General features: G+C 41.7%; 1 protein-coding gene across 1 annotated transcript in view; it reads right to left on the bottom strand.

Moving 5' to 3' along the window:
• Positions 1-398: 398 nt before the first annotated feature.
• BCL2L13 (BCL2 like 13) overlaps positions 399-23,013 on the bottom strand; it is a 34,695-nt gene continuing 12,080 nt past the window's right edge. The window contains exons 3-7 of the mRNA XM_005530557.3: positions 21,239-21,349; positions 20,126-20,282; positions 18,102-18,171; positions 13,574-13,717; positions 399-2,292 (exon numbers count right to left, since the gene is read on the bottom strand). Of these exons, the coding sequence (XP_005530614.2) occupies positions 1,483-2,292; positions 13,574-13,717; positions 18,102-18,171; positions 20,126-20,282; positions 21,239-21,349 (1,292 nt within the window). The 3' untranslated portion in view covers positions 399-1,482. The remainder of the gene's footprint in view (positions 2,293-13,573; positions 13,718-18,101; positions 18,172-20,125; positions 20,283-21,238; positions 21,350-23,013) is intronic.

Here is a 23,013-nt window from a genome sequence, read left to right as displayed (position 1 = left end):
GTCTTCCATAAGCTCATGTTTCATTTTTTACATTATCACAAGTTCCCTTTTCACCTTCCTCCATCTGGTCTAAACCACAGTGCCAGCACCAACCCTCAGAGATGCATGCACAGTTCTGCCTGGGAAGCCCAAGGTGTTGCCCACAGAGCTGCGGTATGGACAAGGACAGACACACAGACACGTGCTGAAAGAGGAACCCTTGTGGCAGGATCCCTCTGAGGAGTAGGGCAACACTTGAAAGCTTCTCTCCACGCACACCTGAAGTGCTGTGACTGCAGGAAGGGGGATTTCCTTTTTTTGCCAAAGTAAATTGCTCATCGTTTGTGAACCTGTAAGTTCAGCCAGTTACAGATTCACAGTCGCAAAAGAAATCGCACTGAACAGCACTCCAGGCCAGGCCAGGAACAAGCAGGTAGAGATGTTTAATGCTCTTTTGCTCAGTTACTAGAACCCATTGCTTTATATATCTGGGATTCTGTCACAGGCAAGACCAAGTTAGGACTAAATACACTCTGTGCTTAACTTGGGGAAGACAATGCAGACTGCAGCGTGACACAGGACAGCAGAGCGTTTAACGTCTGAATTGCACTTGAGGCACTGGCCTTGCTTCCACACGGGTTTGCTGTGTTTTTGCTGAATCTACCCCAGATATCAGAGTACTGATCCCAATGGCACCGTGTCCAGCATCAATTTCGTACCTCTGAAGGGCTTGCAGTAAAGTGGGCTGGGCAGGAGCAGAGCAAATGGATTCTCAAACCAGCAAACAGCAGTGTCCCTCTCACCCTCCTGGGCAGCAGCACTGCCCCAGGAACACCAGGATGCTCAGAGATAGTACAGCTATAGAGAGGCAGCATCTTTACAGGATGGGGCTCCAGTAAACGTTAGGGGCCAAAACCAGTGTGAGCCAAGAGGTAAGAATAAGCACTGTCCCACTGGGGCTTAGGAGGAACCTGGAAGGTTATGAGGAGCAGTGCTGTACCTGAGAGGAAGCTGAGACAAAAGGGACACCAGCCTCTCGCTACAGGACTCAGGTTGGCTAATGTTTGTTAGGAGGGGCTCGGGGGCACAACAGGAAGTGACAAGACAGCACAGCTGCAGTAGCGGTCAATCTGAGAAGCCAAAATCTCCAGGGGTTGGCAGCAGCTGGCTCTCCCCTTCCCCTGGGGATTCTCTGTTCCAGTTCCTAGAGTATGAGCACCCCTTTCTTCAGCACCTGCACTTTAAGTTCTTAAATTTGCAGATTTTTTTTTTTTTTTTTTTAAAAATACCCCCATACTTTAATCACGAAAAACCAGTCCCCGCCCCGATTCTACTTAAAAACATGATTGTCCGTAGCTGGAGGCTTATTGAACAACCTCACCTCATCACCACTGAGTTACTCAAATGTCCAATTAAACAGCAGGCAGCTCAACCTTTAGGTAACACAACTACAAAAACTGGATGTGCTCTCTTCTCTCCCCCCTCCTCCTCAAGAGAGCTCCGTTACTTTTTCCTAAGCGCCAGCGCTACTCCCACTGCCACAGCCAATATAGCGACGGCGGCAGCCCCGCCGTACAGCAGTATAGATTTCCCTTCTGGCAATAGGATAGGCTTCTCCTCTGCAGCTGAGGATTTCTCTTCTATTTCTTCCAAATGACCCTCTTTCCCCCCTTTTTTTTCCCCTGGAAGCAGTATTTTCTCAGGTTCTGGTGCAGCCTTTTCTTCCGATGGAGCTAACTTTGGGACAGGTTTACTTAACACGGGGATTTCAGGTTCAACAAGCTCTTCAGCTGCTTTTCCCTTCTCCTCCTGTTTTGTACGCAGAAGTGCGGAGGGATGTGCTTTTCCAGCAGCAGCAATTTCAGGAGGTTTTATTTCCTGTAAAGAAGCAGAGGTTTCTGGGAAGGCTGCCTGCATGGTCTCTGCAGCGCCGGCTGGCACCACTGCTTCCTCAATCCCCTCTGGTATCTCTTCCTTCTCCACGTGAACAATGTCAGAGTTGGAAGAGTTGTTCTCACTCCTCTCTTCGCCTCCTCCGTTGCTGTCCAGGCTTTTGACTTCTTCAGGATCCATGGCCACTTGCTGCCAGGACTCAGGTCCCAGGGACACTGGCAGGCTCTCCGTGTGCCAGCTCTGACTCGCTGACAGGGACACGGGCAGGCTCTCCGACTGCCACGACGTGGTCACCGTGGGGGACTCCGGAGGGCTCACCTGCCCTGAGTTGTCACTGGTCAGGATGTAAATGTCATTGCTGTCCTCTGCAATGAGCCCAGGATACTCTTCCTCTTCCGATTCCAAAGTGAAAACTGTTCCCTATGAACAAAAGGGAGGACACAACATGTGAGTGATGCCTTCAGTGTTCCCTCCCCTGGACAGGACAGAACAGGACACCTGCAAACTTGGTGAGCTGGAAGAAAGATGAGAAGGCTTCTGCAGGAACAGCAGCTGCCTGACCTACATTTCAATAGAGATTACAGAACCCAGCTGGTGTGTTCAGAGAATGGAACCCCTTACATGAGCTTTGCTGGGAGCTCCTCCTTTCCCCGACCTTACTTTTTCGCCATGGCATCACCAAAACACACCACATGGTCCTTATTAACCTGACAAGATAATAAAGTCTGAAACCAAACTGCAACAGTATGAAGAAAAAGAAAGCAAATGCAAGTGCATGATCCCAGCTGAATAGCACTCCCCACTCCTTTCTGTGCAAGTGCTCTCTATTGCTTGTCCATTTTTATCTAACAGTGTTCCTCTTACATTAATTTATACCATTCCCAGTGCCATGTGAAGCCTGTATTTCTACTTTATACCAACAAGCTGGAATCTACAGTAATTCTAGTAATTTTCAACAATTTTAGCTATTCTTAAAAAAGTTCACTTTCAAAGACTGGTATCATAACTTTGGCTACACAACTGAAGTTGAAACAACCAAGCACAGACACCGAGAGATAGTGACAGGGTTTGCTTGCTTTTCGTTTAGCTAGGAAAAATCTGTAGGCATCCTAAAAATTTGACAGTGGATTTCAGCTGTAGAAACTGCAAGTGTAAAATACTGATTCCCTGTGATCAGCCCCAGTTCATGTACTGGGATCCATGGTCTGGAATATCCCTGTGGCCACTTTGGGACAGCTGCCCTGGCCACGCTCCCTCCCAGCCTCTTGTGCCCCTCCTCACTGGCAGAGATTCTGAAAACCCCTTCACTCAGGGTAAGCACTGCTCAGCCACAATTAAAAACTCAGTGTGTTATCAGTGCTATTCTCACCCTAAATCCAAAGCACAGCTCTACCAGCTAGGAAGAAAACTAACTGAAACAATTCCAGCTGAAACAAGGACAAAGAGATGAGGGCAGAGAGGAGCACCTAAGTTTCCTGTGCCATATAATAGAAGTCTGTAAAATAATTAACAAAGATTCAGTAACTTTCTTGCCTGTAACAAGAATGATTTGAACATTCTATGAAGTACTGCAGTGCTGGGAGCCCCTTCCATGCAAGTTCCAAATTTTTCTCTGCAGTCCATCATAACAAAAAACTCCATTCATTCTCTTTCTCCTTGCTCCCTTCCACACACAATAATTCTCCTAAAGCACTCTGAGCAATTGTCCCTTTTTTAAACCCTTCCCAACACCTGTGAATTTGGGGCTTGGTTCCTACCTATTCCCATTCCAAGATACCTCCTTGGTTGTTTCACAACTTTTTATGGATCCTGTGTCAGGAACTCATGCCAGTTAAAAACAAGCACACTTTCTATTTTGTGGAGATGTTTTTAACCCTCAGCCCATGGAATTTTGGAAGATATTTGGACATGGGCAAAGGAACATTACAGAACACATGAAAAGGAACTTTTCTTCATAAATGCCTTTAAATTGCTCAGATGTGGGAAACATCATCCAGCTTGGTAAGATGTTCAGGAACTATAGTGAAACAATGCAAAGAAGAAGGGGTTAAAAGCAAATAAACTGTTCACTAACCATTCGAGGATCACCACAAAGTCTTAATTCAGAATGCAATAAAAATGAGTAAAGCATTACATTTGTGAAAATTTTCAGACACCAACCAAGTGCCAAACCCAAAGCAAGCTCTGCTCTGCAAGCAGTCACTGACAGTTCAAGACTCCATCACCCTCCTGAAAGTCATGTTCCAGTAGAAGAACTAATTTATTTTTTTTCTTTTTAATGCCTCTCAGGCCATTGAAACAAAGCAGAGCTCTAAACATAGGAGGAAGCAACCAGCAGTGCAAATTAAGGGCAATGGAAAAGAAGAGCCAAGAAACTGAAGTAAAGGCAGAGGTTACTGGATCCAAAGAGACCAAGCACTGAGCCCTGTGCAGTGTGGGAGGACAGAACTCCACACCTGTCCTGTTCCAGCAGACACTGGAGAGCAGCAAAGGGAGTCAGGCACTGTGCTTGGCTTCACCAGCCTCTGCTGAGGATGGACAAGCAGCCTGCTGCCCACACACTCTGTACACTCACTCCTTTGACCAGCAGGTTTTGCCCTGAATGCTGTTAAAGTAGGAAATACTCTCACTGGAGTATAAGCCACTAACAGACACCTATGATCAAAGTCAATTTTTTATTTCCACAGGTGACACACGTTGGAGTCTGAGATACAGAGTGTGTGCTCTTGTTTCTGATACTTAATTCTAAGATCCAGAAAAACACTGAATTTCATACAACATGAAATTCATGAGCATGTTTTCATGGTGATACATGAAAACAGCTGTTAAAGCTAGACAGAAAAGCTAAAAGTGTGAGTGTGTAGATTAGAGCGTTTTCGTAAGTCACTGGGTGAAAAAGTTTAGAGTTTAAGTTAGTTTAGAAAGCAGAAGACAAGATGGAGGATTTAGAATGTTGTTTCTTTTCCTTCTTTCTTCTTCATTTTCTTCTAAAAGTTTTTGGGTAATAGTAAGTGATTGGTTAGAAAATGCCACAGTGCAGCACACAGGTGATGGGTCATTGGGTCATTAAGAAAAATAATATATGTGTCTATTGTTAATTGGGTAAGAATGAGTATAAAGATAAAAGAACTGCATAGTTTGGGGCCATTTTGTGCTTTCAAAGCCAAAGTGAGCCACAAGGCCATTTTGTACCATGAAAACAAAATGAGCCAGGTTGTAGTGAATTAACCTTGTGCAGTTAGTCTGGAGAGACCTGCCAAGTTTTGTAATGACCTTCTAATAAACACAACAAACAAGATTCTAACGAGCTCGGGAGTTTTCTTCAAACCTAGAGAAGTGAGATAAGCGGGGCTCCCCACGAAAGAAGAGCCCAAAGAAACTCAGCTCAGAAGAGACTGAGAAATCCAGGAGGAGAAAGAAAAATACAAAAAAAGTGCAGCAGAATCAGAGAAAGAGAAAAAAGAAACGAAAAAGAATTTTTAGAGAAAAAGTTACAACACAGACTCAGAAAAATGGCAATCAAACAACAAAATAATTAGGAGTAAAAGCTGCAGTCTCACAAACCTCTGTACTGTCCTCCTCTCTGTTTAGCTCTCCACTTCCACAAATCAGGATGAATTTATTTCCTGTCCACACCACATCACAACACACTAGAGCATGTCTGTGGTGTGACATTAGAAGAAAGAACAGGGACACACAGTAGTGATAACAGCTCTGCTCTTAACATTCCCATGGAAGTGCGCACATGCTGCTGTGACTCACTCAGCATGAGGCATATACAAAAATAGTCCAAAAACACACTATGCTGCTGAGGATTTGTGAGCTCTGGTGATTGTAGCAAAAAAAAACCCACCAACAAGGGCTATACTGAGACAGCCTGAATTCCCCTAAAATCACACACTGTGCACTGGTGAAAGCCAGGAGGCTTTGAGCCGTGACTCAGCAGCCACAGAGGGGAGGATGGAGCCACCTGTAGTCAGAAATTAAATTAAAACCATCCTGTACTTCTCAATACCTAATTTCACTGCAGATTTCCTTCTCACAAAATACAGGCAAGATCTGGGCACATCCAGAGGGTAACGTGCAGGATAAACTGCTTTGGAGAGGGTAAGGAAATGAAGGATGATACAAGGGACATGGGCCATCCTCATAATTTCAAATACCTCATTAATACTGTTAATTGATTAATTAATAGTGCCAACACTGCACACTCAGCCTGCCTTCAGCAGGAGGGAGGAGGACCAAAGGGGCTCAAGAGTTTCATTGTTCCTTTTCTCACGCAAACCACGCTGACCTCAAAAGAGTTATCAGTTGCTGGCTCCCGATAAATCAGAGCCTTCTGCAGCCTCGCTGATTCCTTTCTGTCTTCACAGACAATTTACCTTCCGTGTCAGTGCCTCAGGGACACAGCTCCCCAGGCTTGGAGAGACAGACTGCCCCTGGCTGGGAAGGCTGGGGCAGAGCTCACACACACTGGCACTGGGTAATTCCAGGGCTGTTTCCTTAAAAGCTTTCGTTATGAAGCTTTAATTGAAAATCTAGACAGTAATAAGCATTATTTAGGATACACGATTAATATTTCTTGAGCTGAATTAAGATTTAATACATAAAGTCAAGCGGATAAAGCTCGGATTTTGTGCCAGTTCAGCTGAGGTTTGCATTTTTGGTGGGGTTTTTTTTTCCTTTTAAAGCAGCTGTGATAAAAACTGAATGACATTTAGGACAATTCTCTTGATTCATCTACAGATGTGACCCAGAAGCAAAGCTTCAACAGGCAGATTATTTCAGGACAGGATGGAATATGTGGAAGGATTTTTAATAACCTGAGGGGGCCTTATATAAGCCTTATACTTTAGATTTAATAGTAAGTACAGAATGTATGTAAGTATTTCTTGACCTGCTTTGTTTATTGTAAATAGACAGTATACTGCTTCAAACCAGAAACATCAGAGTTGCTTTTTTTCATATTTGCAGTTGGAAACTTGCAAACTTGGGAGTGTTCTTCCTCATCCAGCATGCTTAGAGAACCATGTCAGGTGGGGTAGAGAAGCTGGAGTCCCTCTCTGCAGCTTCCTGCCACTCCTGATGCCAGCCACTGCCACTTGAGGGAAGAGTTGGCACAACTTATGAGGAGACAGAGAGCTGCACATTTCCCTGCTTGGATACAACACTGCCAGAATGAGGCACATCCCTTGAGCCAGTCTTGGGGAAAAGATCAGCTACCAAAATCAATCACTGTCCTGAGCCTGTGGGGTTTGACCCAGGAATGTTGCACAGTGATTGTACAGGAGTCACTGTTAACAAATGTGGCACACTTGCCCTCAGGAGAGGCTACAGCCAGCGTGCTACAGAGTGAGCTACACTGGACAACAGCAAGATGGTAACAGAATAATGAAAAAAACCTCTGAAAGCTCCTACAATGATATAGTACAGCACTGTTACTTAAAAACACCTGTTAACTTTCAATTACAATTTAAAAACAGCAAATGTAACAAAACCTTCCTCAAAACATAGAAACTGACTCTTAAGTAGTCTATATTATCTTTTATAGTTTTCCACTATGTTTATTATTAAGTCTATACAAAGAAACAGGCTCATTACCTATAGTATGTATTTGCTGAACAGCAAAACCTTTAACTACACATAAGGAAAAAAAAAATGCTTATTTGACAAAATAATAATTTCAGCATGATTTATGCAGAGCTGCTTCTGGTGTTAAGAGATATTCAAATCAAAATTCTGAATGGCTCAAAGATAAAAGCAACTGTTTTCTCTACAAAAAATACTAGGAGTAGTAGTACACATTGCATCTATAATGGAGATGAAATTAGATTAGAAGAGATCCCCATTTAGGTGTCCTACAAAGCATTTGCTGCATCCTAGAGCAGACTTTGAATGCCCTGCCCTCCTCCAAAGACAAGGAAAATGCACAACAGCTGTGTCTTAACTGCTTTTACAGCTTCATCCAGGGTTTGGTTTTAAGTGTTCTTAAAACTTCAACTGGTCTCTCTGGTTCAGTTCAAGTAGAAACAAGGAATGATGTGGATAGACAACTCAGAGAAAACTCATTTACGAAGACACAAAAAAGCCTACCTGAAAAATATACAGCCCAGCAAGCCACCTGTACACCCCAGATCCCGATTTTGTCTGACATAGGCAAAAATTCTGTAGAGGTCAGAGAGTTCCACCAGGGGAAAAATCTCCATGTTCCCTGAGCTTCAACCCCTCAACACAAAACTAAACAGAACCACAAAAAACCCTGAGAAAAAAGAGTATCCTGAGGTTCAAGAGGAAATGCTGGAAGAACACAGTGTCCCAGAAGTGCAATCTTGGCTATAATAAAAATTTCCAACACTCAACTCAGATAGGAAGTTTCTTAGGTGAGGGCACTGACTGTCTTGTAACATAAAATATCCCAGAGAGAAATGAAGTTCAAGAGGCATTTGGACAATGCTCTCAGGCACATGTGTGGTTCCTTTTGGGACCCTTCCAACTCAGGATATTCTATGCTTCTATGGCCACCTTCCCCACACCAACAGTGCCACAGCAACAAGCACTCAGAACACACCAAATGCATTTGTGCTTAAAATCCAGTGTCTGAAAAACAAGAGGCAAGGAGTGACAAACTGGCCTAAGTCCAGGGATCCTAAGGCATCTCCCACGGGGAAATAAGCAACCTTCCCACAACAAGAAACTTCCCTAGAGCTGGGAATGTGCTTGCTCCATGATCTGTAGCTCTGTGCTGGAGCAGGGGTGTCTGTTCCCAGGAATGGCTTCACTCCCACCTGGGTGTGCCCAGGCTGTGGCTCCATCTGCTCCCTCTGCCTGCCCAGCCCTGTTATACTAAACCTTTTCAGACCCTCGTGGAAGCCAGACCTGACAGCATCACCTGGCTAATCCTTCAGAGAAACGGATTATAAAGGAGCTGCTGACAACACTCAGATCCAGAACAAAACATTCTAAAATATAAAGAAGTCCCAAAAAGCCCTCGGGCACTTACTGTGCCTCTCTGTTCATCCCTCTGAAACTGTCAAGATAGCTGGAGCTGAGAAAAAGGGAGCAGAGCTCTTACAAATAGGACTGCACTTTTTATTAAGGAAAAAAAAAAAGGAGAAGAAGGTTGAGTGAACCATATCAAAGCACCCTGATATTGCAGCCACTGCTCTCATTCCCTTCAAGGGATGTTTTGGCTACAACAGCCTACAGAAATGATCCCTCTTCCATCCCTGCCTTCCAACATAACCTCTACAACCTGCAGAAAGTCAGCACCAAAGCAACCCCTTTAGGTTTCAGTCTTATGGTTTACAATGAGGTAAATTCAGTTATTTATAGACCACTTCTTCAGATTCAAACCTGTTGGAAGGGAAAAAAGAAAGGAGATCAAGTTGCTCCTTTACTATTTAATGTCCTTCTTCACCCACAGTGCCTAAAAATTAAAAAAATCTATTACTGTACCAAAGAAGTTACATATAAATAAAAGCAGACACTTCGCTGCAGTATTCCATGATACAAGCATAAAGCATAACTATTTTGAAAGGAAAACTCCTTTCTAGGACTCCCCTAACTAGACTGCCCTTTCTTGCATCTCTGCCACATTAAACTTCTCTCTCCTCCAGCTGAGCACGTCTCTCTATTTTTGCAGTGTCATTCCCAGGGCAGACACCTGGACTGCTACAGGAGATTTTCATCTCCAGAAGCACAAAGTGACTACCTCACTTCCTTAGGATGAGAATTGCCTCTTTATTCTCCTTCTGCTCCAGACTGTCAACACTCTCTCATATGTGTATTATTCAATCCCCAGCAGCAAAGAAAACAACTAAACCAGCTGCGAAGCCCAAGACAAAACACTGGAGACACAGAGAAAACAGCTCCTCTAAGGCTGAGATAGGAAACTGGAAACACTGTGTAGATTTCAAGCAAATTTACTTTTATTCTCTTCAGCATGGGCAGTTAACTAGTTAAATGCAAATCCAGGTCTGAACTCAATGAGACCCCTGGGAAGGCAGAGACAATTTCTGCCACAGATCACAAATATAACTCCCAGGCTTGTGCTGAGAATAAAGGTTATTAACTGCACTCTGATAAACAGGTTAAAACAAGGGGAAAGCGGAGGGACTGATAGTAGGAATGAGAACCTGAGAGAAAAAAAAAAAAAAGCAGCTAGCTTCCAAGAAAACTTACACTCTTTCCTCCTTATAGACATTCCCAGATATTTCTACAAAGATGAAATTTAACCATGGAAAACAGGATCTGCAGAACTTGAGAAGAAATAAATTATTTGGGAAGGGGTGGGAAAGGAAAAAAATCCTTACCAACTGACTGGTCTTACTGTGCGCTTTTCCAGGAGAACAAGAATTGCTTCTGATGCAGCAGCATCCAGCCCTGGAGAAGTCAGAGGGAGCAAAAAAGGCAGGGGAGGTAGGAAGAAAGAAGGGCAGGGAGAGCAGGAGAAGGGAGGGGAGATGAGGAAAAGGGGTGGGGAGATGAGGAAAAGGGGTGGGGAGATGAGGAAAAGGGGTGGGGAGAGCATGTACACACGGCATGTCTCTCTGTTGAGCCCTAACGTTCCCATTTATTTTGTGAAAGAAAAGAACAAAGCTGTTTATAAATCCAGCAGGGTTTTGTTCGGCAGTGGCTCAAGATGGTAAAGGAAGAAGGTCATAGTAGGACCACTGGACTCACTAGTCAGGAGGAAGAAATGTGTCCCCACATGTGTCTGTTTAGAGAACCTGGAATGCCCAGCAGGCTTTTTGCTCCAAAAGAGAGATCATACTAAAACTTAAGAGTCCAAAAGGTAAATGCACGAGTTGTAACCAAACCTCAGAGCAATTAGTGAAAGAGGGAATATAAAAATATACCAGCTATTCCCTCACCAACCCAACCAACACACTGGTACATCCCAGTCCCACACTACCATCAAAAGTTACCTGAATTACAATTTTAGTGCCTGAAGGGAGAATGGGAGGGGAATACTCACTGTTTCAGCACACCATCTCAGCACCATGCCTCTGTGGGACTGGCATGGAAAATCAAAAAGCAACTTCTCATCCTCCGGTATATCAAATTTCTCATTTCCCACAAGCCATGCCAATTTCTCGACATCTGCTGCATAGCTACCCAATTTGTAAACCTTTATTCCCTTGAGCTGGAAATTTTGCTTCTTGTTAGCTGCCTACCACCCTCAGTCAGATGCTTTCCTGGACCTACAAGCCTCCAGAGCTCACAAGAGAACCTCAAGTCTCGCACACATGCAGAACCCTGGCAGCTCTTCCAGCCGCATCGTGGCTGCACAGAATGATGCAGCAAATGGATGACACAGCTCTGTGCAATTCTGACTCCACAGATCTGCAGTGAGGCACAGGAAAAGCTCAGTTGACCCCTTACCTTTGACTGGCTACTCTCCTCTTGGCAAAGGTTGACTTCAATCCAAAATTTGAAGAAGATCCCAAATTACATGGTGCCAAGGGATGAGACAGCACCAGAGGCACTACAGAGCTTTTCAGGTTTGCCCCTGAAAAGCTGACTCCCTGAAGCTCTCCTCTGCTCCAGATCCACAGAAAACCAGACAGGCTATTCTTGCATCTCACTTTTAAGCAAGCTGTGGGAAAGACCTAACTTCATACAGCTCCAAAATAACACAAAAATTGAACCTCTTACTGTCACAGCAACATGAGTCACCGGAGACTCCCAGGTTTACACATTGCCCTTATGGCTCAAGCAAATTATTACTGACAACTTGATCCGGCACACAGAGCCCCTGTGGCAGATGCTTATCTTAAAAAATGCAAACACTCCAACACTTGGTGTGGCTACCAGCCTGCCAGGCTCTTCCTGGCCCTTCTCAGATCACAACCTCTCCCATCCTGGCCCCACGCCCTGCTCCCAGCACTGCCACCCCACAGACTCGGAACAAACCCAGAAACACACCACAGGGTGAAAACGAACCTTCTCCTTACAGGGAGAAAAAATACAATATAACCATATATTCCCCTTCCTCCATAAAAAGCCACATGCCCCGTGGGTCCCCAAGCCCATCCCCAGAGCAACTCACAAAGGTTAGTGCAGCTACATTAATTCATCTGGAAAGGATTTTCATCACCTTGTCTCTTTCCTTGCCTCTTGTGCTGTTTCAAAAATAGCTCTGGCTTGTTTGCTGCACTGCCCGTGTCAGTCTGATTTTCTGCCTGGCTGGATGTGCACAGACACGCTGGGAGCCCACTGGACACCACCACCCAGATCTGTACATCCATGCACAGCCACCCAAACACAAAGCACAGCCCCATCCCTCGCAGGCCATGCTGGAAAGCTGCTTGCTTTCACAAGCTTTGCGCTCTATGCATTTACAGCAGGCCTCAAAAGGGGGCTGGAGAACACAGCACAGCCCTTCTGGAGGTCAAAAAACGAGGCAGAAAAGCAACAAAGTACTAACATCGATCTGTCTAAAAGCTGCAAGTAAGGGCCTGCCCTGGAATGAAAATACTTTGAGATTTGAGTGCATTTATCAAATGACCTACGGTCATATGGCTGCCTGCTGTTAGTGCTTCTGTCAATTAAAGACAAACAATCTCTCCTGCAGCCCTTGGGGATTGTTCTCCACAACTGCCAGGAAAGGAATAGGTAGAGAAGGTGCAGATGTGCAGAAATTCTGGAACAAGCAACCCTTAAAAAAAAAAAAACCTCAGGTAAACTCTTGAAATACAAGAATGAGATTTTTCCCACTAGTACATCTTTATCACTGGATTTTCCTGAACAGCTTGTCTTTTTAGAATAAAACAGCTTGCTGGAGCCATTTCACAAATCCCAGATTAATTCCATTCAAATCTGGCATTCTTCCCAAACCCAGTAAATCTTAGGTTCAGCCTTCAAGACCCAGCTCATCAGCTGTGAGCTGCCTTTCTGATGTGTTTCTAAATGAAACTTTCTCAGCACGCCATGACTCAGGAACACTGGTTACCATGAATTAAAGATTTCTACAAGGAAAAATGCAGCACAAAGAAATTCTGATTGCTTATTCTATGCATGTTCCTATACAGCTATAAACTCTAATATGCAGTTGCTCTCTTATCATTTATTATAAAAATTAATTAGTACCTATTGACATTTATGGATGAAGTGCTCCCCAATTACTTATCTGCTAAGAAACTCTGAATTTAAGAGGAGGAAAAAAACCCATATACCTTTTCCTGCAGTCACCAGAGGATGAAGATACCATTAAAAAGAGGAGCCTCTCAGGCATATCTCCTCTTTTTATGGGTGTCTGCTTCCAAATTCAGTGCTCCATGTATATTAACAGGGAAGCACAAAGCTCACCATACTGCAACAAATTAGCACCTTAACACACACTGCATGAAAATTAATTGTTATCTGACACCTAAGGACCTCTCCAATTTCAACAGCAATCCAACAAACCAGATGTGCAAAGAACTGGAACTGACTGCCTGGGGAAATTGTGGAGTTCAATCACACAGGTCTTTAATACCAACATCACAAATGAATGGGTGGAAGTCAGTTCTGCCTTGGGGTAGAGAAGAGAAATAAATGACTGCCCAAGATCCATTTCTGGTCCTGATATGCTGATTATTTTTTCTTTATTTCTTTTTCTGAGTCATTCCTTCTTGCATCTGCTTACTTCTAGCAACCCCTCTTAGCTGTCACTCCTACTAGGATCACACTTAGACACTTAGAAATGAAGTTTTCTTACCCATCCTCCTTGTTGAATGATATAATCTGCAGAATAATCTTCTAGATACGTCACCCCGAAGTTCACAAGGGCACTCAGTGGTTCCTGGCCCCGTCTGGTCAGCTCCATCAGAAATTGTTGTAACAGAACCAGGGGCACCAAGACCTTCAAAAAACAAGAGTTGTGAATAAATACAGAAAGCATTATCAATACTACTGTGGCAGCTAGAACAAAATTCATGTGTTTACAGAAAAGGTCTGAATCTTCAAGTCCAAACCAGGGACTCTAGACTTCATTTCTGAGAAGACACAAGGCAAACACACAATAAAATGCACTAAAAAAGAAGCACTTAATCTGCTAAGCAAAAACTCACAGTCTAACTTGAGAATTTCATAGAACACCACTGCAGTGTTTTCTTAAGCCCCACTTTTTTCCCAACACAAGGTCCAGGTAGAGAAGCAGAAGAGGTCCAGAAGTTGCTACCCCAGAAGTGGAAAGATGCATCATAAATAGCTTGGAGCAAGCAGCAAACTCAGACACATTCTTGAACAGGAGCACTGCACTAGACAGTCTCTTTAGATGTTCACACTTGGCTTTGAGGCAGGACAGAAACAAACACCTCCACCCAGCAGCTTAACATTACAAACATGTTTAAAATGACAAGCACAAAGTCCTTTCCATGTCAAACTCTCCATCTGATGCCAAATTTAACACAGAGAGATCTTCCTCCCTCATGTCCTACTACCATTCCTCTTTAGAAACCTTTTAACTGAATGCTCAGCCTTAACCTAAATTGCTCTGGAAGATGCAAGCCTCTGTGAATCCACCTCCTTCACATTATATGGTTCTAGACATTTCCTTCTGAAATTATGCTTTTGTTTACCTAAACAACATCCAGTCAAACTTTTAAACTGTAAATTTATTCTCCTAGAGCATGCAAGTGGCCCTCTGGGCAATGTTTACACACAGCACCTCGCCAAGGTTGGGAAACTGGTATGAACTGAAGTCATTAGCATCTGAAAAAGCCTTATTATTACACAAGAGAAAAATATTTGTTTTACTGCATTTTAATTGAGGCAACTGCACTGTACACCTATTCACTGTGCAGACTGGAATGCTGTTTCCCAGATGCACAAGAGAGATGAAGGCTCTACTACTGCTCATACTCAAATTCTAATGCCTCCTTCCTTTTCCAGTCTCTTCCCTCATCAGCCTGGTTTTCTTTTCTGTAAATATCCTGCAGCACTATTAACAGAAATCACACCTTAGGGTGCAAAGCTGAAGGAAGATGAATAAGCAAAGTAAGCTGAAATTGAGATTTGTACTAAATTCATGGTGGCATCACACTGAGATTGACTACTAAAACCAGGTAAGGCCTAAAAAATGTCCATAATCTGATAAATTTAAGATGCTCCAGGTGATTAACAAATGAGTCCAAGACTGTGGCAGACAGGTTATAGTACTGTTGTTCTGTGATGAACAGTTAACACTGGTAACTGTTAACACTTCACTAGGGATGTCAGGGTGCCAGAAGTTTAAAAGTATTTGAATTTTAAAAGTGTTGGGTTTTTTTAATTTCTTGCAATTAATCTCAACTCAGAGGCAGAAGTGCAAGATCACAGTGCTCAGATATAAGGAGCAGGTCAAGATGAAGTGTCAAAAGGAAGCTTCAATCTTTTTGGATCAAAAAAACCCAAGCTGTCACGGCAGAGGCTTGGGCACACCCACATAACTCTGCAGCAACATGAACACTGAGATCTCAGAGCATTTGACATTTACTGTAAGCTGAAGGCAAGAGAAACAAAGGCAAGGAAAGGCTGCTTGGGAAGTGAAGGCAGCTCAAATGCTGGCATAGTGAACATGACTGCTGCCTTCTTCCTTTGCCAACTTGATGCCTAATCCACCCATTCCCTCCACATTCAGCAAGCCTCCTCAGGCCTCAGAGTGAGGGACCAAACTCAAACTCTGACAACCAGTCCCACACAGACCAACAAACACCGTGCAGCTTTCCCTTCCTGCTGAAATTACTGACACTCCTGCCTCTGAAAACAAGAGGAACAGGAGCAGGTTTGCACGAGACTGTCACTAAATTCATGAAAGAAATTATCTCATAGTGCTTCCATGAAAGTTAACAACACCTTTCTGTACAGAGGAGCAGCTGTGTGAACGGTGGTGAGATTTAACTAGAACAAAGTAAAAATACAGACTTTGCAACTCCCTCCATCAGGATGCCTGGGAAGGAATGCCAGGGGCTATTTATATTTTGACTGAAGAGAAACACACATAGAAAATAGTTGGCAGGAGAAAACTTCTAGAGAATCAATATAAAACCCACTTTACTATCAGAAGATAGCTGATTGTGTAAATGAAACACTTGTGTCCACTACACTATTGCAATCCCATTGTACAATATTACAAATTTAAATGTACGCAAAAAAAAAATAAACAAAGAAGGTTCAGAGGCTTTGAGGAAACTATGTTTTTTTGAGGAAGCTATATCCAAAATTATTGCAGTTCTGTGTACCTTTTGACTACTCCAACTTAAAATTAATCTAATTCTTTGAACAATTATTTCTTATATTTTTGTTGCACTATTTTTTCCCCCGTTAATCAGTAAGAATGGGACACTAAGGTGCCTGCTACCCAATTCATCAGTTCAACTGGCTCTCAATAACAATATCTGTTATCCTTTCAGATGATGCACAACGGTGGGATTATGCATTTTGAATATATGCATATAATATTCAGTTTTAAGCAAAAAGCATAAAAACTCAGCAGTGTAGTATTTAAATTTTTTTTTATTATGTTAATTTTATTGTAGAGTTTCAATGTGCCCTATCTGTGGTGATTTGGAAGTTGGGGTTTTTTTTAATGAGAGCCTTATTTCAAATAAAAGATAAGGAGTCTTTTCCTTTATAGAATTCAACATCAACATGTTTTTCTAACAGCTTCTTTAGAGTAAAAATTAAGCTGAGCTGAGATGGGAGGAAAGGTATCTAGATTTCTTCTGTTATAAAACACAATTCTGATTAAGATGATAAAGGAAATTAGAAGGAAATTAAATAAACACAAATGTATTCCATCTCTTCAAAACAAGGATTATTGAAGGAACTGCTGGGCATTCTTGGAGCTCCAAGCTACCAGAAAAACAATACAAACAGATGCTGTGCTGGGGTACAAAATCTCCACTCTCCTTTGCTTTTGGACTGTATGTTTTGTAGCAACAAATGTTACAGGCAAGCAGAGTTGATGACAAAAATATCCTGGATGATACTCTCCACCACAAGCTGATGGGGACTGAAATCCACGAGCCCCAGGGGCTGCAGGAATGCAGCAGCAATGAAGGCTGGATCCTAAAACCCCCAAATGCAGCCATTCATGCACCCAGAGCTGCATCTTTGGGAGGTGGGCACCCAAAGTAAATTGACCTGAGAAGCCTCATGCACCTCCTCTCTTGCCAGCTGAGCCACAATGACTGGTTTTATGCTTGGTTTTACTTTTCACCAGCTGAAAAGTGAAATGTGCTAGCTTAAGCCACCTTCTTGATAATCATATTTCATGGTTGTTTAAACCAAAATGCCGTGAATCACAAGATGACAAATTGAAAGAGCACACACATAAAGCAATGATAATTGCTGGAGCCATGGGCAGTAACTTGTCATGCAATGTTTATTAAACTGCTTTACAAGTGCCCACACCCTTGGTTAGATGAACAGTTTCTGAAGTAAGCAGGGAAATCTAGTCAGGAAAAAGTCTTCCTGAAAAAAAAATGTAAAGAGGGGGGAAAAAGATTTCTTGATCTATTTCAAAATTGAGTCTACATTTTAACACTAGAATTGTGATTAAATTTGCAAGTAGATATTTCATTCTTTCATTCTTTTTTTGATGCTCACTGAACCCATCAGAGAATGATTAAGGTGATGAATTTGAATGATTAAAGAAAGATGAATCTGGGAAGAATAATCTACTCATTCTACATCAAAAGTATTTTAAGACAATTAATTTAAAGATCTGCATTTTGTTTAAAAAATCAAGATTCCTATCATTTGAGATAACCACTCTTGAAACCAGATAGAAACACCATCCCTACATTTTCTGAACAATTTAAGTATCATGAAGATACTGTCAATTTTTATTTTCACCATGTTCAGCACTCTTTTTTATGTGTATTTTAAACCTGACATTGGAGGAGGGAAAGAGTAGAGAAGTATTATGAATAAAAGGTCTCAGATTTCATTCCAAAACTGCTGCAGGAATTAACCTCTCTTGGGAATTTAAAAAAAAATAGTCAAGCAACACATCTAACTTTTCATTTTACCAAACTAAAGGAAGGTTGACTTAACACTTCCATTCAGTAACTTCTAACTAAATTATCTATAAAACTATTCATTATGTGCACAGCTACCACTCTGAGAATGCAATTTATTTCTTACTAAAACCTAGTTCTTTCTGTCTTTGGCCCTCTGTGAAGCACAACTGTACCTAGTACAAACAATATGGACATCAAAGAGACACGAGACATATCCAAGTGCAGTCACTGATCTGGTACCTTGTTCCATCCACTGGCATGAGCAGCCGCCTCCTGCGTGCGCTCCCGATACTCCTGATACGTCACCGGCCTGCAGAAGTTAAACCAACACTGAAAGTTATAAAAGGAAACAAAAGAACGTGAATAAAAAGAAAGTTCTCAGTTTCCAGAGAGCAAAATATTTTCATGTGTATTACAGCAAGTAATTTTCAAGAGCTAACAAGTCTTGTGTTTCACGACATTAAACAGCAGCACCAGACAGGGTCAGGAAGGCATCACCTTTCTCCCACTTACACAATTTCATACAACTGGTTACGTGAATTTCCTAATAATTTGATACTCTACAGCTTAAAAGAAATTAGGTAAGTAGGTTCTCTGAAATGCTACAGAATTTCTAAGCTCTTGCATATGTTTTTTTTTTAATAATCTAAGATTTTAAAGACAGAAAACTCCACTAAGAAATTCACACCTGAGCTACAGGCCAATGCAGAGTAAAATTTTGTAAACGATCCAGGCTATGGACCAACACAGACTGCTTCACTGCATAAACATTATGTTAGAGTTGAAGCCTTTATTTGCAAGAAACAGCATTTTTGATCACAAACCCCCTTTATACTTGAGTAGAATTCTCTCTGAATTGGGATAATGAAATTCCTCTCTTCCATACTCTTTCCTCCAAGACAATTTGGCATCTAAGAGTCAATAACAGCAAAGGCTTTCTGCCAAGTGACAGCAGAAGATGCACTGTTTCAAAAGCAGCTGTCCTCAACCAGATCATTGAAAGTTCAGACTTCAGTTTAATGGAAATAGTGATAACTGGCATTGGACAGAAAACTGCTTATTGAATACCAGGAACCTGCCATGATCTAACAGCCTACTGTACCCTAACACTTGTTTATATGCATGGCAGAGGGCAGGAAAATATAAGCCAAATTAATAAGTATTGCATCAAATAGCACTACTCTAGCAACAGGGGGGAAAGAACAGAGTTAGAGCACAGTGGGGAAAACATAATTTGGGTCTGTCATTTTAAGGACACTCTCTTGACTTCTTTGACACATTAATTCTTTGAAACCAAATCTAAATCAATCAGTGGGATGAGAAGAGCAGGAACAGCTGCAGGACAGATATTATCAAGAGATTAAACCCTAATTCTAGTTTGCCTTAGAAAAAGGCAACAGGGTTTCACAGGCATTTCTGACTTTATGACAAACATAAACAAAAAATTACTTAGAAAGCAAATATTTTCTTATAGAAAACACAGGAAGCCCATAACATCAGAATATCAACAAGCTAGAAATACTTATATGCACAGCTGCATTTATGTAACTCTTCCTAAAGCAGCACCTTCCAACAGCAGCTCTCTGCCGACACATTTTGGAGGTCACTCAGAAAAACCTCAAGTAGTTCACACAGATCCATTACATTTCAGGCTGGTAATTTATAACAGAAAAACAAGCAACTACAACAATTGCACCAATCTGCAAAGACATCAATTAAGATACCAGCATGCCAACTGCAATGTGCTATTTACACAATAAGCTTAAACTGGCAGGACAGCTGTTAAGGCACCAAGGTTAGCCCAGGGGCCTGCATCTGCTTCAGATGTGTACCTGAAGGGTGCTCACAAGGTTTGTAACTACCATCCTCTCAGGGAAACTCTCCCACTGATCATGGGCCAGACCACAAACCAACCTTCTTCAGCTCCACTCTTTGTTATAAAATAAATTAATGTGGCTACAGCCCAGCATTCATGAAACTGGCAATGGCAGCTGCCAGTTTCACCAGCAACTCAAACTGCTTGAAGCAGCCTCAGAAATTCAATAACAAAAGCTTAGAAAAATTTTGTAACTTACATTGCTGCAAAGGGCAAATACCACAAAGGAGTATTTGCACATTACATCGCAAAACAACAAAAACCCAAAACCAACCCAACCAAATAAAGGAAGATTGAAAAAGAAAGAAATGCAAGTCCCAACTTCAGCATTTCAGCAGCAGTCACAGTGGAGAAGGAAACACCTTTGAAAAAGCAAATGGAAACTCACTTGCTAAGCAAGCTCTGCAGTGCTTTGTGCAGATGTTCCTTCAACTCCTGGGACACTTTCTCCCCCAGATGAGCCAGGCAGTCTTCTATTGAGCTCTCTGGATTGGCAGGGCTGAACACTGGGGAAGTGTGGCAGTCAAACCCTGTAGTGGTAAATGCTGAGAGAAGAAGGTACACAAAATAAAACAGATTCACAGGTGAACATCAACAGTCTTAGATTTCTTAACCCAGCAGTTTACACAGTTTACATGAGGGATGAAAAAAATCACAGCTCTGTAGTCAAAGTATGCAATGTACAAATCATAATAAAAAATGTCCAAATACATTCTGAAAGTGCTACTTACAAGGCAGGGATGATGTTGAGCTACATTTCCCCACCAGCTCTTGTTTCCCAATTGTATTCTAACCAGCAAGTTTGCTGAATGTGCAGCTATTCTCCCATTTTAAGCTGATGCCAACTCTGATGGAGCAGCAAAAGAGCCTCTTTTCATAGTAAATTTGCCCACACATGGACATGACACGTCTGCAGCAGTACTAGAGTATCATTTTTTTAAAATATTATTTTGTTCATGTAACCTCTTCCTTCTCAGTTTAAAACTTCTAAGAAAGCTCCACATGAATGAACCTAAACAGCTCTACAGTGTTTCTATGTCAGATTTCTGATTTGCAACACACATGCAAAGCAAAGATGGGTTTGAATTCATTCCTTGCTGGGAGTCCTATAAAAGCCACATCTACAGGCCAAAGCACATCACAAAAACCAGACCTGATGGAAGGGAGAAATCTGATAGTTTAAGTCCACAATCCCTGAAATGTTAGCTCCTGAGGACTTCTGCCATCAAGTGCAGCAGCTAAAGGGCTGCTTACTTTTCATTATTTATAGTAGCCTACTAAATGTCATCCACTTGTTTGCTTTGGCCAGGCTCCACCACTCCAAATGGTAACCTTTAACTATTTTACTCCATGTGACAATGTGTACAAATCTTGTGGGGGGGAGGAGGATAAAGAGATTCAATGTATTCAAAAATCTCTTTAGCTGGAGTACCTGTTACAAATTAACCACCATTACAGTGCATAGAGATTATGGATTGAAACGGGAAAACCTGAAGAGCACCTTCCAAGATTTCTTCATCAAGATGTTTTAGCTCCTCCTCGATCTCTATTTTAATCTTCTCCAAAGCCTCTTTCTCCAGAGCATGTTGTGCCATAAGCTGTTGTTGAGTCCCTGAAAGAAACCAAAAAAATCATTCAAATGTTTTAATTTCATGTTTCAAACAAGGTAGATAATGGAACATGGTATTGACATATTAAGTATAAAGGAATTTGAGGTGAAAGTTCAATTTCAGACAGCAACAAGTATGATTCTTCAAGAGGACTTACTACAGAAGTTTTATTACATGAACTCATGTATACATTAATCATTAGATAAATGAATATATTACATTTATTACATGAAACAGATAAACTTCCCGGCCTATTCAAGGTAGAACTGGTGCTTTAAATAAAATAAAACAGAATACATAGCAACATCTTCAATTTAAGACCAAAATCAAACCAAGGCACATAAACAATCAGACATCATATGTAATACACTTATTATCAAACTACACCAAAACAAAGTAGACTGCATAAGCTTGATTTTTAGTGGCAAAATATAAAATTTATATTGATGCCTGCAAGATCTATAACATTCTCAGAGCAACTATGCAATGACACCAATGAAGAATCCTGAAACCTGTGAACTGTGAATCATTTCCCTGGTCATGAGGAGTCTACAGGCCACAAATTAACACTTTCATGATTTCACAAAAGAGACTAGAGGCAAAGGACCTCACAATTGTCAGTCAGTTGTCAATTCTCCTCTCCTAACCAGTAAAATTTAGGAATTTCAAATGGCTACATATCCCCAGAAGTTCCTATGCCATTGTTTGGCATCACAAACGTATTTTCTAGGTGCTGACTCCAGATGCTGGTAACAAAGTTGTTTCAGCCATATCAGACAGGGTTACATAGACTCTCAATCATCTTAATCACTATGCTGTGCCAAGAGAGACAAAACTGTTTCCAAACAAACTCAGGTATTCAGGACATCTGAATTTCTCGCCCTTTCTGCACCTACACCAAGGGCTACAGCTCTGCCTAGACATCCAGACAATGTTCTGCTTTACAGACATTCTACACTCAGTTGAAGAAAACAAAAAGGGAAAGGGATTGATCTGTAATGTTGCTATCATCTGACTCAATTTCCTCCACATCACTTTCATTTCACATCCAGATCTTCAGATAAGTCCTGTAACAGCCAGTGGAACTTTCTGGCACATCTTTTTTCATTCCAGTCTTGAAAGCACTAAATCATAATTTGGTGGTCTTGTGAATGACAGCTTTGTGGCCTGTTTTCTTTGGTTTGTTTCTCTGCTGGAACTCACTTTAAGTGTTCTCTTGCCTTCCCTTTTCTTCCACAACGGACACATATAATCACTACATTTCATTATAGTTATAGTAATAACTACATTTCATAAAAGGGTGTGTGAAAACCATGAAAGCATTTAACACACACATACACAGATGTTTAGTTAACTAAATGCACAGTGTACACTAGTGAAGTACACTGTGCATTTTCTGTATTTAAAAAAACAGTAGATAGTAAGCTTTCAAGGTCTCCCACAATAGAAAAATATGTTAAAAATCCACTGTATCAACCGACTGAATGTGTGTTAATGCTTAAAAACACAGCACAAAGATCCCTCTAAACCAATGTATGTTTAATATAAAATATATATATCTGTCTAAAAGAACAAATTATGGCCAGTTTAATTCCATTTGACTTAACCACACATGTTCAGAATAACTACTTCTTAAATCCCTTCCCAAGCAGCGTCTCCTTGCCAC

The sequence above is a fragment of the Pseudopodoces humilis genome, chromosome 5, assembly GCF_049639895.1.
Source record: "Pseudopodoces humilis isolate 2021_Gansu_Grassland_sample_001 chromosome 5, ASM4963989v1, whole genome shotgun sequence".
NCBI classification, from domain to species: Eukaryota; Metazoa; Chordata; class Aves; order Passeriformes; family Paridae; genus Pseudopodoces; species Pseudopodoces humilis.
This window is presented reverse-complemented; position numbering and strand designations above follow the sequence as displayed.